This window comes from Podarcis cretensis (assembly GCF_951804945.1).
Source record: "Podarcis cretensis genome assembly, chromosome: 12".
Taxonomy (NCBI): domain Eukaryota; kingdom Metazoa; phylum Chordata; class Lepidosauria; order Squamata; family Lacertidae; genus Podarcis; species Podarcis cretensis.
In genome coordinates this window covers 22,338,790-22,358,506 of record NC_137181.1, presented here as the reverse complement: position 1 = coordinate 22,358,506, position 19,717 = coordinate 22,338,790, and the positions used below count along the sequence as shown (strand labels likewise).

Sequence of the window (19,717 nt, the reverse complement as noted above, 5' to 3'; positions counted from 1 at the left end):
TTTTTTACTTCAAATGTGGCTAGAGTAATTTAAGATATGTGTTTTGTGACAAACATTTCAGTTCAATGAATAGGAAATATAGCTTGCATTTTGAAAGCAAATTTAAGACCTTGGCTGTCACTGGAATTTATTCCCCTGCCCAACAGGAAGCAGTTTAAAAGTGTATGAAGGGGAAATTCCCACAACCCAGCATTATGTCTCATCATGATCTGCGCCCAAGAGCCAAGTTTTATAGAACCAAAAATGTGTTCTTCAGACTTTTCTAATCATGGCATTTGGGGGTATCTTGTTTTTTGTGCACCCAAGCTTCCCTCCCTCCGTATACTCACATGCATATATGTACACACACACTGCACTATGGAGAAACACAAAATACACACATACTTTCCTTTAATTTCTGTTAAAGCAAGGGCAAAACTAGGCTTTCTTTTACCCAGGTCAGAGACCCAGTTTGGTACCCCACACGTGCATTTGTGTACACACAGACACACAGAGGCTGGAAGCCTCTATGGCACCCCTCTGGAGGCTTTGCCCGGGGCAAAAAAACCTGGCTAGCTCCCCCGTAGCCACGGCACTGATTAAAAGGTGCTTGGAAGTCTGCAACTGTAGAAAGTTTGTGACTCAGTGACATAAACCAGGTAAATTTCTTCCCTCTGAGTCCGAAACTTAATGAATTTTCTACATGACTCATCTGCCTATAGCTCACATGTAGCAAGTGCACGTACGGAGAACACTGCTTTCTCAATTGCAATGATTTCACAAACATTTAATAGGCTAGAAACATTTTTGGGCTTATTTGCAAGGCTGGGGTAGGCTTTCCTTTAAGGAATCTTGTAACATAAAACTGCCCCCAAACTTGCATCCAATTATGTATAAATTATGGCTTCCGCCCTGCAAATTTTAGTATGCAAATAGCTGAAAGTGGGGAGGAAGAGGCTAAACTTCTGCTAGTGAAGAAAAAACATAGGGGTTTTATTCCTTACAGAGGGGTTTATAACTTGCAACAGCTATAGCTGAGCAATGTGCTTTTCTAGATCCTGTTTTTATATTCCCACTTGGTATTGCTGCTTCTTTAAATGCGAGTAGAAGCTTTCAGCAATCATCAAATCATATTCCTCAGGCAGTGCATCTGGGGACAGGCCTAGCTATGCAAGCTTAGCTAGAGCTGCCCACCTTGATTTCCATCATAGCCTCACTGAACCCAAAGGTACATGCTAGCCAAAACTCTGCATTTATTCACCCTAGTCCTTGCTTGTCATCTTTTTCTTACTGACTTGTTTACACTTCATAGGAATCTTGATTCATTCCGCCAAAGAGGCTCTTTGTTTAGATTTTGGAGGAGAAACAGCTTTAGTTTTGAAAGAATGCATAATGGGAATTATATTTGGTCTTCCGTAAGCCCCAAAGGATGTGGGTGGTGCTATAGGTTAAACCACAGAGCCTAGGACTTGCTGATTAGAAGGTCAGCAGTTCGAATCCCCGCGAAGGGGTGAGCTCCCGTTGCTCGGTCTCTGCTCCTGCCAACCTAGCAGTTCGAAAGCACATCAAAGTGCAAGTAGATAAATAGGTACCACTCCGGCGGGAAGGCAAACGGCGTTTCCGTGCGCTGCTCTGGTTCGCCAGAAGCTGCTTAGTCATGCTAGCCACATGACCTGGAAACTGTACGCCAGCTCCCTCGGCCAATAAAGCGAGATGAGCGTCGCAACCCCAGAGTCGGCCACGACTGGACCTAATGGTCAGGGGTCCCTTTACCTTTACCTAAGCCCCAAAGACCCTCCTATAAAAAAAACTTGATCTAACGAAGAACCTACGGGGATTAATTTCTTCAGGGAGCTCACCCCGTCACGGGGATTCGAACCACCGACCTTCCGATCAGCAAGCACAAGAGGCTCAATGGTTTAAACCACAGTGCCACCTGCATCCCATACAATATAGCTCAGTTGATAGAACATGAGACTCTTAATCTCAGGGTTGTGGTTTTGAGCCCATGGACAAAAGATTCTTGCACTGCAGGGGTTGGACTAGATGACCCTCATGGTCCCTTCCAACTCTATGATTCTATTATTCAATACTTGTAGACCTTTTACTCATTCTTTTTCTATTCTTTAGGTAAAGATGAAAAACGCCAAACTTAATAGTTAGCCTTTGTTTTGCCTTTTACCAAATAATGCAAGCAACATCAAGGTAGCAACACTTCAGGATACTTTTCCTGAGCAGTGGAGTTTTAGACTCCTATTAATGAGTGTACACAATGTAATAAACTCCCTCACAGTTTATTTCTGCAATTTGCCACCAGTATTAGAAACAGGTTACACATATATGAGGGATGCGGGTGGCGCTGTGGGTTAAACCACAGAGCCTAGGACTTGCCGATCAGAAGGTTGGTGGTTCGAATCCCTGCAATGGGGTGAGCTTCCATTCCTCAGTCCCTACTCCTGCCAACCTAGCAGTTCGGAAGCATGTCAAAGTGCAAGTAGATAAATAGGTACCGCTCCGGCGGGAAGGCAAACGGTGTTGCCGTGCGCTGCTCTGGTTCGCCAGAAGCAGCTTAGTCCTGCTGGCCACATGACCCGGAAGCTGTACGCCGGCTCCCTCGGCCAATAAAGCAGGATGAGTGCCGCAACCCCAGAGTCGGTCACGACTGGACCTAATGGTCAGGGGTCCCTTTACCTTTACACATATATGATGATTAGTGGGTTTGTTAAAAGGACGTGTATTTCACAGCATTTGCTTAAACTCTTGGACAAAGAAAGGTAAGCGGCTAATTATGCAGACCAGCATCACTTAAGCTTTATACCAACTGCAACCTCTCCTGGGCAGAGATAACCTAGCCATGGTTACCCATGCAATGATAACATCCCATTTGGATTATTGCAATGTATTGTACATAGATCTGCCTTTGAAATGGTTTGGAAACTTCTGTGCAGAATGCTAGTATCTGGAGTTTTGACTGGCACAGTGCCTAGGAATCACAAGCTGTCTCTTTCACTTCTGGACCCAATTCAAAGTGCTTCTGCTCGCCTTTAAAGCTCTAAATGGCTTGGAACCCAAGTATTTGAAGAAGCACTGCCTTCCATACCGGCCAGGCCACACATTGAGGTCAGCAATCAATACCCTTCTCCTGAATTATATATTATTTAAAACAGGGGTGGAGAACCTGTGTTCCTCCAGCTGTTGGACTCTAATCCCCATCAGCACTGAGCATGGCTGTGGCTGATGGGAGTTGGAGCCCAACAAAGCAGAGATTTCTCATCCCTAGTTTACTAGAATGGGTAACATGCCCTTGATCAGAAGAAAAACAACATTTGATAATATTATTTTCCTCGCCTTTCTACTTTCACAGGAGCTTATCATATCTGCATTTGAAAACACCACATTTTAAAGGGGTAAAAGTTATCTATTTATTACATTTATCTTCCACCTTTTTTCCAAGGAGCTCAAGGTGACATACATGGTTCTCTTTCTCCTCATGTTAACCTCACAGCAACCCTGAGAGGAAGGTTAAGCTGAGAGACAGTGACTGGCCCTGTGTCACCCATTCATCTTCATGGTCTTCCAGGTCTTATAGCACAAGACTCTAACCACTACACCAAAGGGACACAAAATATAGGGTCTATATGTACTTTTGCTGGAATTCAGGAGAATCTACCACCACAATACGCTTTCCTAACTCCTTAGTTGTTTCTTTATATGAGATGCTGCACTCAGACAATAGTGCAGCAGGACTGCAAAAGGTATCTAGTACAGTACTGTAGAAACAGAAGTACATACATTACCTTTGCACAAAGAGTAATGAAAATCTAGACAGTGTCATCACTCTGCCAATGTGCAGCTTCAAGGCCTGTCCACACTTAAACAAGCTTTTCTGAACGCCAAAATATTTACATTTCAAACAGCAATACTGTACAATTTCTGCATAATAGTGGCTAGCACTTGTTTTCTTCAGAATTGCAGCCGGCAAAACCTGAGTCCAAACCTACCATACAAACACAAGTTTCCAGACAAGGACGGCGCTGCTCCACTACCTGACAATACTGGTTTGGATCCAGATTACACGAAATTCCATTGAACTCAGTGGGACTTCACATAACGATGGCTGGATTTTCACATTCATTTCAATGGGAAACTAATGGGCAACTAAGTAAAGCTGGATCCCAACCACTACCTTTCCTTGCAGGGATTTATTTAAAACTTAGGCTGCAAACATGTTATGGAGCAACCTGATCTTCCTCTCATCTGTCTGTCCTCTCCTGAATTTGCTGCTCATTTTAAACCATACATTCTGATGGCAGAAATTACTTGCTTAAAACATGTTTCATGCCACTACCACCTACTCACATCTGTTTTTGTAGGACATATTAAAAAAAAACCCCAGGCAGGAGAAGCAGTTCTTTGGAGTGCAATTCTTTAATGCAAATGTTGTAATTGGGAGTCAATGTTTTGCATACAGAAGTGTCCTGGCAGAATCTTGGCTCCCAATTCTATATTCGCATTTGTTCGTCTTCCCACGTGCAGATACCCATCACAGAAAGATTCTAGAAATATAGTCAGGAGGCAGTATCCAATGAAGTAATTCCATGAGCATACGAATTCTTGTCTGTGCAACAGAATTCTTCCTCCCTTTCCTCTCTCCACACATTCCTCCTATCTGTTCTGGGAGTTCCAGCAATCCCTTGGACAGAGTGTGCACAGGCGTATGGGGAGAGGAGACCAAACAAAAGTGCTGCTGTGCAAATGGGAATCCTTGTCCTAAAGGAACTACTTTGCTGGATACAGTCCACAGTGTATCACTCAGGCTCTGTATAAAACAGTAAATGCCAGCCAACCAATTTTTCTTACGTCTCTGTTCATAAATTCAGGTTACAGTACGCCATGTGAATTTCTACAGCTCACCTGTTAACTCCCAACTAGGTACTCCCAACCTCTTTTGAAGCTGCCCCCAAATTAATAAGACTCCCTAGGAAAATTTGAACAGTTTCTTCCGTACTTTCTGCAAACAAGTAAAAACTCTGCTGTTTCAGCTGTGTCCTTTGGGAATTAACAACTGCTCAGTGTCATGTTTTGGTCGCTGCCATTTTCAGTTCTATTATGTTTTTAACATTATTGTTCTGTTAATCATTGTAAACTACCATGGAGATTGGATGAAGAGCTGGATAAAAATCTTGCAAATAAAGAAATAAACAGACAGACAGACAATACAATATCTACTTGCTGCATTTAGCTAAGATGTTGGACAAACACACTTTACTGCAGATAACTTCCATCTAAGCATTAGCATGTCCACACGAAAGTTAATGCAAAAGCATTTTCCTGAGCACTACACAAATTTAAATCAAATCTTGAATGTATGTATGAAGGAGGGAAATACAGGCAAAATGTAAAAAAGCACAAAATTACAGCAGCAATAAATGCAACAACAAGCTATCTGCATGCTAACATACCCAAGAGAGGATCAGCTACAGGAGCTCTGGAACCAGATCAGGAATTCTGATTAACTCTCTGCTGTTGGCAAAGCAGAAAGTACCATAGCTGCCATAGATCAGAAGGCTATGGTGAGTGCCACCAGCATACGGAACATTTTTGCAATTCATTTCTTTCTGACAAAGGAAGTTAACTTCCAGAACAGAGGGTCAATCCAAATTTTCTGAAACACATGTGATGGAGACCCCCAAGACTGTTCACATGAACAACTTCCAAGAGCACAACAAAACTTCCTCTCCCTCTCCTCTTCCCACACTGACCCTGAAACTGCTCCAGAAAAATTGTGGAAAACCCCAGAGCACATTGGGGGGGGGGGTGCCACATAGGAAGGGAGAAATCTATTGCGCTCCTGGTAGTTGTTCCACATACATAATTATTTAGCTGGATACAACCCAAGGTCTGAATCAAGCCTGTTTAACAAGTGACAATTTCATTCCTAGCACCTGTCTAGCTAGTCAATTAACAAAGAGCTATGGTCCTTGGACATTTTTTTATCACCATATTGGCCGAAATATAAGGTGCAGGCGGGACAGGATGGGAGTGATATAGTAAAAGCCAATTTTTGTAAGGTTTAAGCCGCACTTTAACTTTTCACAGTCGGAATTTCGAAAAAAGTGTGGCTTATATTTAACTTTTCACAGTCGGAATTTGGGGTGAACACTGCAATTACCTCTGTCTTCTGCAGACTCTATTTCAGCTTGTTTGATTTCAGCCTATCAAGCACAGTCATGAGACAATAATTCAGAACAGAGAATGTCCCTGAATGCTTTGATAACACAATGTAGAGGTGAGAGTCATTAGTACAGTGAAAACACCCTACAGCAATGCTCCAGTCCAGATCTTCTGTCCCAGCAGCTTCAGACTGATGCTAAACAGCCCTGGTGATATATAGATATAGATATACACACACGCACACGCACACACACACACCTTGCAGAATACAATCAATCCCCAATGGTCCAAACTATCCGTCAGTGAAGGCCCGCTGGAGTACATGCCAAGAGAACTACTCAAGAGCCAGACCCATTGGTTCTCTTAGATGTTCAAGGTGGGGGTTGAATCAATTTGCATGGTTAAGAAATCCAAATTATCAGGATGAAGAATTTTCTCCATCAGCTTCCAGATGCAGCTCTACCAGGGCCTGACTGAAATGGGTTCTAGAAAAGTGTTATCCAGAAGTGGAGTTACTCGACCACCATATGTTCAACTTCCTTCTCTAAGACGGTGGAAGATTCAAAAACAGCCCTAAAGCTGGCTAGCTCATCTAACAATGTCTAAAGATGATTTTATCAGTGGGTGCATCACTGCTTCTCTTTAAAATATAGGAAGGAGGATATATTACTTCAAACAGCATGCCAACATCCCACAAATCAGGTTCCAAAAGAGCTTGATATATACATTAGGCAATTATACATTAGGCAATACTTAACTAATTATGCTAGTGAACTGTTCTTTGATATCAAAATGTGTACAGACTTATATTACCGTATAACCCCTTGACCAAAACAATGCAAAAATTATCAAGGAGTAAATGCACCACTCAAAGACTCCATCTGACTGGAAGTACAAACTAAACTAAGACCCTTTGCCATTCTCTTGCATATCAACCACCTTTCATAAGGTCTTAAATAAATGAGCATGCACTAGGGCTGCACTCCTATGTACATTGCCTTGCGAATATGTCCCACTAAACCCAGTAGGACTTACTTCTGAGTAAACAGGCACAGACTTCAGCTGCAACCTTTAAATTGCCAAGATCTACTTGAAACCTGCAATCCAGAAATATAATCAGCACCACAGGGGTACAGCCCTCTTTCAGCAAATCCAAGTGAGGAATGTACAATACAACGCTAGTTTAGAAGTAGAGCCAAGACTTTTACTTGGTTTTTGGAAGACTTATTACTGAAACTATTTAAAGTCATTGCACAATTCCTCCTTTTCAAACTAACGGTAAGATCACACAGGTAATGTTTTAACCACAAATGAAAATATTATTTGGTTTAGGTTCTGGAGGCATAGTTCCTCGAGTACTTGTAGTTGGAACTGGAATATCATTTACCGTCACAAGCAACAGTGGCTGGGAAAACAGAATAAAGAAATCATAAGCAATACTATTATATTAATGGATGTAAACTTGGGACAGCTAGCAAGATTCAGATACTGTGCAGGACTTACTGTCCAAAGTGGTTTACTCACCGCAGTACTGGATTTGCCTCTTGCATCTAATGCAAATTGAATGTTCCCTAGCAGGGAGAAAAGAATGACTATTATAACAGAATGATTCCTCCACGCAACTGAAGTCAATGGTGTGAGCAAGGAAGCTCCACCACTGTCTACAGTGTCAAGGAAAACGGACACAGTCACTCTGGAAAGTTTAAATCTCCTATCTATACAATAGCTGCTAGGGCTAATTCTGCCATTTCATTCACAGTCTACTTGTGAAAGACCAGCAATTTAAGACATGGCATTTAACAAGGTGTGTCTGTGCAATACTTCTGACACTACCTGGCCTCTAGAAGATGATATTCTATTCTGTACTGGATTGGGAGTTTTAATTGCAAAATTGTTCAACATTGCCCCTACATAATTCATTGGGTAAGGTAAAGGGACCCCTGACCATTAGGTCCAGTCGTGATCGACTCTGGGGTTGCGGTGCTCATCTCGCTTTATTGGCCAAGGGAACCGGCGTTCAGCTTCCGGGTCATGTAGCCAGCATGACTAAGCCGCTTGGCGAACCAGAGCAGCGCACGAAAACGCCATTTACCTTTCCGCCGGAGCGTTACCTATTTATCTAATTGCACTTTGACGTGCTTTTGAGCTGCTCGGTTGGCAGGAGCAGGGACCGAGCAAAAGGAGCTCACCCCGCCGCGGGGATTCGAACCGCCAACCTTCTGATCGGCAAGTCCTAGGCTCTGCGGTTTAACCCACAGCGCCACCCACGTCCCAATTCATTGGGTAGGAAGTTATTAAACAAATAGGACTGAGTCCATGATTGAGCCTATGATTAGGCCCATTCAGAATAAAGGCATGCAAAACTAACCTTAGATTATACTAAGGAGCTCCTAGACGTATGATCCAACTCAAGGAATGAAAGTCCACATCTTGAGTAAGCCTCTTGCTGACTCGTGGGTACTGTATTTTATCTATTCTAGTGCAAATACATTTGAGTCATCACATTACTCTTTATGTTGAAGGTGAAAGGGCCTCTTCACAGCCTGATATGATATGGGTGTGGTCCTGATAACCTCCGGGTGTTCCAACACTAACAATAGCTAGAGTCAGAATAGCCATTCATCCATTGAAATATGTAAGAGAATCTCCTTAGTAGACTGTAGATTGTTTTTAAGCAGAGAAACATTTCTGCAAGAGTTGGGAGATGGTTCTATCCCTGAAGTGCTCAAGATGTAATTGTGCTCAGAACAGAAGTATACAAGGCTTTTGTTGAATGTACAAAATTGCTAGCAATTTTCATGATAGATGAAGGTCACTGGCCAATACATAATTGGTTTTTTTTATGTTGCTCTGTTTCACAGAGTCTAAAACAGCTTGTAGTTTTAATTAGTATCAAGTGTTTCCCAGCGTGATCAAGAAACAAAGTGAGCACAGAGGGGTGGGGAAGAGAATAAGGTATTAAACCACTTATAATCACTAAAATGTCCTGATAGCATTGCTGCTTTACCTCAAATCCTGCCAGGATTCCAGCTTGTTTAGTTCCACTGGCTTCGCTGGGGTTAAATCAGCTCAAAGGAAAATATTCCAACTGAAATTAATGGTTTGATATGAAGTCCCAGAGGTATTTGCTCAGTGTACTTAGCAAGTCAAGACCTTTGCTGACATTAGGAAAGAAGTCAATTTTGTATACAGCATTCTAAGTCAGGGATGTGGTTCTACAAATGTTGCTGGACTACATTTCCCATTATCCTCAATCATGGACCTTGAAGGGCTGAGGCTGATGCATGCTGGAGAGTGATAACATCTGAGGACCAAAGGGTCCCTGTCCCCATGATATATACAGCATAAATCCTTTGGAGTGTTATGCATATACTCTCGTATTTCTATCTTATACTTTCAGTAACTACTTAGGAAAATGTCCAAGTAAGCAAACTCTTCACAGCAACAAACATTTAAAACTGTAATTTTAGAGTAGCTGCATTTGTGTACATAATTTGCTACAGCTTCTTCTAAGTGCAAAATATCACTATTGAAAAGGTAAACACAGAATAAATTGTCAGCTTTGGAGAAGAGCATGAGAAAATCATGGCGCACAAAGTTTATAAATAATCCAAACTGCATGAAAACATATTCCGGAGGGGAATTCTAGTCAAGTGATAACATCCATTTATCTTTCTTTTTTTTAATAGGAAAGGACAAAGTAAACATGAAAAAATCAAAGTTTTAACACTGGTTTAGTTACTTAAGTATTTTGTTTACTCTTGGGGGTTTTTTTATAGGAAGGGGCAATTTATACTTGCATTTTTCTATATTACTCTTTGTAAATAAAATGATACTTATTTTAAAAAAGAAACTGATAAAGATGGCAATTGTCACATTTTTTTGAGAAAGTAATGCCAGCAGTTTTTAAAACTGGCATCTTTTACCAAAGCACCATTTAATTTCCACATAGTTGCTATACAGAAATATACAAATAAATGCACATTGAAACTCACTAATATTACAGCAGTACAGTATTTAAATGCAAATGAAGACTTAGCTGGCAACACAGATTCTCCATTCTCAAAGGAAATCCTTGTCCGCGTCCAAAAGGAACACTAAGGGTCCCCCCATGCAGCAGGCTGACCTGAAGTGACATAGCAATTCCATTTACTAGATTAGTGTCGAGTCTGTGGGAAAGATTGACGAGAGGTAAACATATAGAAAGCTCAGTGGTCCTTCCCCCATTGCCAAGGTGCTATTTCAGTGTCACATAAGTGTTATGAAGCCCTTTCACGACAAGCTACTTTTCTCCTGATAGTAATTGTGACAGTCCTTGGACACACCTGTCTACGTAAACCACTTGCATGCATAAAAACTACCTAATTTTAGATGTTGTATTAGTATTATATATTTTAATGTAAGATCCTACAGTACTAGCATATTACTGAATATGTACAAAGTACACTGTCTAATTTTGCAACTAGGAAAATGAAACCAAGAAAGAGCCATTTATCACAGGACTAGGCCTTTTTGAATCTAACACTGAACTATTATTTAGCATAGCATATCCAAGGATCAAGCTTTCATCTTCCTACCACCTCCTTTCCCTCTCCCTCCTCTTTCAGGCCTCAAGGAGCCTGAAAACTTTTGCTTCCACTTCTAAACTAACTAGAAGGTAAAAAGGTAAAGGAACCCTGGACGGTTAAGTCCAGTCAAAGGCGAATATGGGGTTGCGGTACTCATCTCGCTTTCAGGCCAAGGGAGCCAGAGTTTGTCCACAGAGAGTTTACTGGGTCATGTGGCCAGCAGGACTTAACCGCTTCTGGCACAAAGGAACACTGTGACAGAAACCAGAGTGCACAGAAATGCCGTTTACCTTCCCGCCACACCGGTACCTATATATCTACTTGCACTGGTGTGCTTTCGAACTGCTAGGTTGGCAGGAGCTGGGACAGAGCAACAGGAGCTCGCTCCATTGTGTGGATTCGAACTGCCGACCTTCTGACCAGCAAGCCCGAATAGCTCTGTGGTTTAGATCACAACACCACCCATGTCCTAGAGCACCCTGTTACATATGAACCCAGAAAAACAGATTAGTTTAGAAGTGGGTGCTTCTGATCTGCTCTTCGCAGCCAAAGGAGAAGAGGAATGGGGAGGAGGAAGCACGTGAGTGATCCAACACAATTGTCCAAGTTGGACCACAATGTCTGAAATGCAGCTGAACTCAATACCGTTACAGCCACACAATCTACCATTGCAGATGATCACCCCCAGGAGCAACTAATTACCAACATGTTACAGGAAGTTTCAGACAATGACTGGAAACTTCTGTTGTTGAGTTCCAACCCATCTTCATCCCATTCTTCATACAAGGCAGGCAGCTAAACAGAAAACAAGACTTGCCTATCATTATTTTCTAAAAAAATATTAGAGGCTGCATTCAAACAAAGACACTAACCCTGTATGAAAGTTTGCAGTCCTACATGCATTAACTCATGAATACATCCCACTGAGGTCAATGGGACTTGCTTCTGAATAAACCTGCAAAGAATCAATTTGCATTTGCAAACTCCTAGTTTCAGAGGATGTGCATTTAAAAACCAACAATGTGCATTCCTAAGGTCCAGACAACTTGTGATTTTTAACACATGACGTGTTAGCACCACACCACCACCACAAAAGTAGCCATGTGAATCAGTCAACCTTTGCAAAAACATCCTACACTATCCAACAGCAGTTCCTAAGGAAGTCCTCCCCCGCCCCCAAAAAAGAGCCCAGCAGTAAGAGAACTAATCAATTCCACCAGCCAAGGTGCAGGTATATGGCTAGAATTTTATCTCAGCTGTATTGTGGAGGAAGAGATATGGATTAACTCTCCATCACTCAGTGGTGTTTGGGATGGGAGGGGATGGAAAACCAAGGCCAATTAGGTCTGCATGAATAGTGAGCCGCACAGAAATGAAATGGTGCTGAAGTTGGTACATGAATAGTTTCAGTACTAATTAGTCCTCCTGTAATTAAGAATTTAATGTAAACACCTCCTGAGTTTGAATGAGTCACAGCATCCATTTTTAAAGACTATTAACGTCTCCTGTCATCACATCACCAGCAATAAAGCCATGAAACTGAGTGTAAAGACACGTATAACACATACATTATAGTAGTTATCCATATACTTTCGACTGCATGGCTAATTATATTCATAAATGAAACTCCGTCTGTTGCTCCATAGTATGTTAGAGATTACCACATTGTGAATGGAATTGCATTATATAACGCCAAAACATTGCACAGTATGTGGGACTGTTCTGAAGTGGTTCTAGATTGTTTTCACATCTGATTCATACACATGCAAATATAACATCCAATGATAAAATGTGAGGACATCCCAGAATTCTCCTCAGCTTTCCAGAAAAAAAACACACACCATGCCAGACAAAGCCATGCTCCTATCTGTGAAGTAGCTCAAGAGGAACATGTGAAAGGTACCCATGAGGAGAGAGTGAGCTGGTTTGCACTGCACACTAAGCCAAACCTTGCCTAGTGAGACCACACAATGTATGGCTTCTCAGAGGAGCTTGTAGTCACTCTGCTCCTTCTTGGCCCTTGTGGACACCGTGCATGCAAAACTAAGTCCTTAGCTACAGCTCATGCTTAGTGAGGGTTGAGTTTAATCATGTGTCCCAGTTTGGACAACACACACTCCAGCAAATTGTGGCTTGGCACAGCACAACGGCTAACAAGAACGGGGATGGTCGAAGTGGCGGCAAGCTCCTCTCTAGGAGTCTGCGCGTGTGCATGGTCTTGCTTAAATTGGTTTGGCTTAGCATGCCCTGCAAAGCAGGACAGTGTATTCAGACTCCCACTTTTATTAAGTCTGTCAAGCCCTGGTCTGGTTCACTGTTCCTGGGAAATTTGTTAGAAGAGATTTCAGAAAGCCTCAGACTTGGTCCCTTTTCCTTTCTCCCACTCACTGTGGGATGAAACAAAATGAAGAGGAGATCCCTTGCCCTGTGCAGAGAGGAACATGGACAAGTGCATATAAACTCGAGAGTGGCATATAGTGAAAAGCAGATGTACACAATATAGCTGTCTTCTGTTCTCATATCTAACAAGAAACTCTAAGATGCAACAGCAGCAAACTATAGTGTTTGCCAAAATGTATTATTGTCAGCACTGGACTACTTCACGCATGATGATGCCTAATCACCAAACCGTGGCGGGGCAATCAAGAGCATCCCCCCTTTGGCTCACAGGCATCCTTCGCCAGAAATTTTCCACTCTTCCTATTTCGGTTAGTATTACCAGTGGTTCAGTTATTACATGACAGAACCAGCAAAAGCAGTTGACCTCTAAATTAAGGGACTGAAACAAGAATTAGAAGCTAGTTTCAAACTATGCTTAACAGTAACCAGATTTATGGAGGTTCAGACACAATGCTTAACCATAGTTAGCATTAACCCCAAAGAGAAGGGGGAAGGGAAGGAGGAGTGTGCAAGCCTATGTCTGGCCACCAGAAAGCATGATTAAATTTTACTTAAATAAGAAAATATTCCAGTAGAGTTGCAATTCGACAGAAGTATATTGTATGCCTACTCTGTAAATGTCATGACTATTCAGCGTACAGAGGTGCTAAGGTTCATTCATCCAAACTGTGTTCCAAAAACTGTGCTGTCACCTATGCCATAAAATATGACTTCAAAGATCAATTCAAACACCATGTTAAACTTGACCATAAAAACACTGAAAGAAGTCTCCATATCTGTTGGAAAACTATATACCATTCCCAGTGTTCTCTGGTTAAATCCACCCTACAGTAAGCGATTCCAGTTTTAAACCGAGGTACTGCTAAAGAAAGCTGCATTAAAATTGATATTCCGCCCCAAAATGAAAATAAAAAAGTCCAGTAAGTCCACCTTGGAATTGCTCATTTTGAAGAACCAACTAAACAGCCAGCTCCACCGTGAGGGTCCAGCTCCAACTGAGTTTGGTAGAAAGATGTACTGCTCTATTGGTGCCATAGAATGAGGTACACAGAACAGGAAATGCTGTTTTTGTTAATGAAATGCAATCTTTATTTAGGATATAAAAACTCTGCCAGGGTGGAAAGACAGCCATACTGCTCTCAACAACCTAAAGTATCTCTATGAACTGTACTGCTTGTATACACTCATAAACAGGAGCTGGTTCAATGAAAAGGTATCATCTTACCAATTTTATATGCCTCAACTCGAAGGGATTCATTATGGTTTACCATGCTAATGATAGGCAGATTATAGGAATGGTCTCAGAGAGCCCAGGATCCCACATCTTCTATACAGTGCACGAACTACTGAGAAATAATTATCAATCGTAGCTGTTTCTCTTCATTCACTGCTCTGCTTTAATGTTCTCTCTCTCTCTCTCTCTCTCACACACACACACACAAACGATTAGGGGAGAGGGGTAGAATCTATCTCTTGCTATCATCTGCAAAGATCACCAAATGCTAAGCCACAAACAATAACCTGTTACAGTTCTCCACCAAGTTTTTCTACTCAGAACTTATCCAGCTGTACAGATATATTAGAAGGCACACTTAACAGAGGATTGATCTTACAATACCACGTGGCACTGTTATATCAAAGCACTCGGGTAAGCCAAGGACAGAACAGTAGATTAAAGGCTCCCCTCTTAAATAAACACTATTTTTAAAAAGTGTCAAATTCCATTTCTCAAAAAGGGTATTGACAGCAATGCAGCTACAATTCACTTATATATTAAGCAAGGGTATATATAGCATAAGAAAATGACACAGAGGACACTTCCACCTCACAAGGACTTAAAGGCATGGGGCATGAAACTTTCACATACCATATGCTCCATATAAACACAGACACAGCAGGATACTCCAGCATGCCTCAGTCCATCGGAAACCCTCATAAAAATTTGAATAAGAGGAGCCACCTTTGATGTGTAGTGCAGAACAAACACAGCGCTGGCGGAGATTTAATGCTATTAGTACTATTAATATGGAGCCTGGGATGAAGGGTTGAAACAGGGGCCTTTCTAAGGACAAGCTATTAGTCTCGAACGTGCAGTGCCACCGTTAAGGAATTAAAAATATACAACTTTCCAAATTAAAGATGCACATAGGAATATCCCAGGAACAACTCTGGACAGGGGAGCAGAGAGAAGAGGAACACTGTCTATAAAGCCCCTACACACTGGAATCTGCTGGAGCTTGCCTGTAAAAGCGAAACACACACCAGGAGGGGGAAATGGAAGCGTGTCATTCAGGGTCTTAAAATACACACACACACATATATGCATACACACGAAGACTGCGCCGCCCTCTCTCTCTCCCCCTCAGATCAATGGGACAAAGGGAAGGGGGGGCAGAAGTAGGGAAAGATTAGGGGCTGTTGTTACCAAAGGGATTTTTCAAAAGACAGCAAAGATCTCGAGCAATTGGCTCTCTATGGAAAACAAGAGTCTTTTCAGTGAGGAGGTGCGGCGAAGGAGGCTCCCCAAAGTCGTAAATGGGGACGGCCTGGGGGGGGAGAGTAAGAGAAAGGAAGAAGAGAGGGCTTCTTTCTCTTCACACCACGGCCAGGTTTGGGGGCGATGGAAAACGCGGGAACAAATCCCACCCTAAACATTGTGCGGGGGGGGGGGGTGAGAGGCGGCAGCTCCAAACTTTCTTTTTCCCGCCCCCTTCCCGGCTCCCCCCCCCTTCCCTTCCCTTCCCTTCGCTCGAGGGTCGGGGGCGGCCGCCAACTCCTAGCGTCCAACTCCCGGCAACTCCGGGACGGGCGGGCAGGAAGGGAAGAGGGAGGCAGGCAGGCAACAGGGATGGGGCGGCCATTAAAGCCGCTCCAATCCAAGCCATTCCCCGCGCGCGGCGGCTACCGCCCCTGGCTGGCTGCTCCAGCTCATAAACACGGGAGCAGCGCTCGCTCCCTCTCGCCTCTCCCTCCGCCGCCCCCCGACCCAGCCAACGCCGCTCGGGCCGGACTCGGGACCCGCCCTTGCTCCCCCCCCCCTCGGCTTCTCCTTCTTCGCCCCCTGCCTACCTGGCTGCAGCTCCTGGCGACTTCGGGCGGCTGGGTGTCTCCATCTCCCCCGGGTGGCCCCGCTGCCCGACGGGTCGCCATTATTTCATTTCCCAATTACAAAGGAAGCACAGATCCGCCGGAGTCCACATTGGAGGGGGGACGACGCATCAGAATAAAATTTAAAAAATATCTATGGGGAGCGCGGAGAAAAGAAGAGCGGGGAACAGTTTCCACATGCACCGAAGAGAGCAAAGCCTCTCCCTTTTAAGACGAGCAAAAAAACCCACCAACCATATAGAAGTATAAATATATCCGCCTCTTGGTGGGGGAACGGCAACAAAAAAAGAGGAATGTGTACACAGATCCCAGCCAAGCCCCGTCTCCACGGTGGGGTCTTTGGGGAGGGAGGGAGGGAGGAAAGGGATTCCTCCCACTTTTCAAGGAGCTGCACGGGAGGCGGGGGGAGAAGATCCCGCCGGACTTTTCCAGCTTAACTCCGAAAAGTCCCCCTTCATCGCCCCGGCGAGGAGAAGAGGAAGATGTGTCAGTGGCCCGGGGAAAAGCCGCCGCCGCCGCCGCCGCGCCTCCTGCTGCTGCTGCTGCCGCCGCCGCCGCCACCCGCCCCTTGTTAGGCTAATTGCACTGGCTCGTCATCTTCCTCTTCCTCCTATCCAAAGCCCCAGACACAAGGGAGGAGAGGGCGGAGGAGAAGGGAAGCGCTGGCCGCCTCCGCCTCCTCGGTATAGACACACACACAGGAAAAGTGAAGAGAGGGAGAAAGTTGGCCGGGAAAACGAAGCGGGGCGGGCGGGCGAAAGATCCCTGTCCCCTCCCTACAGCGGCGGTTTTTCCTTCCAGCCACCGAGAGAGAAAACAGGATCCAGTGGATGCTGTCAAGGGGACCGGATAATCGCTTATAAACAAGCCTCAGGAATTGCAGAACTTTTTTTCTGCCCGATCCTACGTTGCATGTGACTCGGAAGTCTGCCTTGTGTGCATATGATTTGCAGGCATTTGGGTCGGTCGAGCCCAGCCAGCAACCTGAGGCGCCAAGGAGGAAAAGAGCCCAGGCATTTGGGCTTCCCAGGACAAATCGAGGTGCGAAGAAGAAAACCTGTCTTTCCTCCCGTACAAGCTGCTCTCTCCCTTCCCAGGCTTGCTTCCCACATGCCGCGCGTGCTTTTACTTTCTAGAACTGTTCCTTTGGGGCTGCTTTTCGGCGGAGGGCGCGCCCGGCGTTGCAGGGTTGAAACAGGGACCATTTATTTTGAATGCAGACATCTTCCTAGGAAATCGTATCCTGGAATAAGCCCTCGCTCTCCAGAACCAGCTCTGGCGGCATCGCAGCGCCTAATATTATCCCTTTTTTTCAAACGGAAGCAAAGCGCGCGCTTCTGGAGATTGTCCACACAATCGTTGGAAAAGCTGGCGCTGGTCGTTCTGAGACACCTACGACGCTAGCAAATTGGTTTATTTTCCGTGAGGAAAAATGAAGAACACCCACCTCCACCCCCCCGCTCCAATGCACTTTTTTTAAAAGGACTCTATTACAGTGTCCCACCGCCTCAGGCAATCGCGGTGGTGCCAGCTGCACCCATGTCTGGCTGCCAGCTGGGCGCTGTGTTCCCTTGATGCTGCTTTTGGGTGCGGGGAAAGAGCAGAGAGGACGGTTTTGCTGCCTTCTGCCAGCACAATGCCTGAGTTTCCCAAGCCGCTGGCCTTCCTGGGATGCGGGAGGGGGGAATGCTGGAAGTGTTTTTTATTATTATTATTAATAATAATAATAATAAAGCAAAGCCGCAAGCACACACCCTCCCATTGTTTGCTGCACACCACGCATGGTCTCTAGTCAATCTGTTTCCAGGCCGAAACAGCCCAGGCGCAGCTTGTGCAAACTCCCCGGAATTAAACTAACCAATAGGACTCTCTCCCCTCCCAACGCGAGCTTGGCTAGGCACCACCACACAGCGGAGGAAGAGCGAAGTTCCTGCTCTCCTCTCTCCCCACTTGCCGCCTCTGCACGCAGTTCCTGCGCCTCCGCGCTAGGAAAACAGCAGGGATGGTCCACTGGGACGCGGTTGCCGCCCAAAGTCCCCGCAGGCAAACGGCTGGCACAGGACATTATTGGCACAGCAGGCCTCGCCTCTGGGTTCCCTCCTCACTCCCGGCTAAAAAAACAAATCTCTCCAGAGGCTGTATAAGGCCAGACCCTTGTTGGGTCTCGACACCCGGAAAATCTGCACAATTCCCCCGGGGCCAAGTGTATAGAGAGGCGATTTTTATTTTTATTTTATTTTTTTGCTCTGGATTAATGACTCCAGACCATGTGCACACCAGCTTCACTTGAACAAGCTCCTGAGGTGCTTTCATATACAGTGGTACCTCGGGTTAAGTACTTAATTCCTTCCGGAGGTCTATTCTTAACCTGAAACTGTTCTTAACCTGAAGACCACTTTAGCTAATGGGGTCTCCCGCTGCCGCTGCACTATTTCTGTTCTCATCCTGAAGCAAAGTTCTTAACCCGAGGTACTATTTCTGGGTTAGCGGAGTCTGTAACCTGAAGCATATGTAACCCGAGATACCACCATACAGTGGTACCTCGGTTTAAGAACAGTCCTGTTTACAAACGATTTGGTTTATGAACTCCGCAAAATTGGAAGTAGTGTCCCGGTTTGCGAACTTTACCTCGGTCTAAGAACAGGATCCGAACGGTGGAAGGGCACCGGCAGTGGGAGGCCTCATTAGGGAAAGCGCTCCTCAGTTTAAGAATGGACTTCAGGAACAGATTAAGTTTGGAAACCGAGGTACCACTGTACTCTCAAGGTGGAGAGGGTCTGTGTCTTTATTTGATAGAGGATGGCCCTTTGTTTGAAAGGCTGCCCACCCAGGCCAAGTCTTAAAGACCATGTTTAAAGAAAAAGATCCCTAAGAAAGAAAAGGGAGGATGTGGCCTTCAAGTCCAACAGCACCTGGGAGCAAAACTGAGCAGACACACAGGTCTCCTGGCCACAGTCCGGCCTACTATGGGGAGATGCATTTCTATTTTAATTAGAAACAAATATTTTCTAAATGTGTATATATAAGTACATACGTGTGTACCTAAGTCTGCATGCAATTAAAAAAAAAAGAAAATCAGTGTCCCAATATGGGGGATGGGATGTTAAGTAGCCACCCTGTCTCAAGGCCAGTCCATGCAATTCTGATTATGGAAGTCATGGGGTAAAGTGGACCAGAGGGAAGACTTCCACCATTTCATATGATGAAAATTGGATGGGTGTATGTGTCACAGGAGGCCAGAACTCTTCACACACCACTGTGCATAGTTGATACACGTGTGGATTTTCACGATCTTTCCAACCCCTTTTCAGATGTAGAAAGACTGCGGAGATCAGCACAAGCTTTTGTGGTCCACTTCATCAGATGTATAGAGTGTTACCCTCCTCCTCTGCACACATGTGTACAAGAAAATAAATTGTACAAGGCGAGGTTAGATGTAAGGACAAAAACCTGTTAGGTTAGGGAGCTGATATCAGAAAGGGTGTCAG

General features: G+C 44.4%; 1 protein-coding gene across 3 annotated transcripts in view; it reads right to left on the bottom strand.

The window, feature by feature from the left end:
• The window catches only part of ARHGAP21 (Rho GTPase activating protein 21), a 107,528-nt gene extending 90,765 nt beyond the window's left edge, over window positions 1-16,763 (bottom strand). The window contains exon 1 of one of the 3 annotated variants that reach the window (XM_079947801.1): window positions 16,191-16,763. In XM_079947801.1, the coding sequence (XP_079803927.1) occupies window positions 16,191-16,271 (81 nt within the window). In that variant the 5' untranslated portion in view covers window positions 16,272-16,763. The remainder of the gene's footprint in view (window positions 1-16,190) is intronic. The other 2 variants (XM_079947802.1, XM_079947803.1) reach the window with 2 other exon arrangements.
• Between the last annotated feature and the right edge of the window lie 2,954 nt (window positions 16,764-19,717).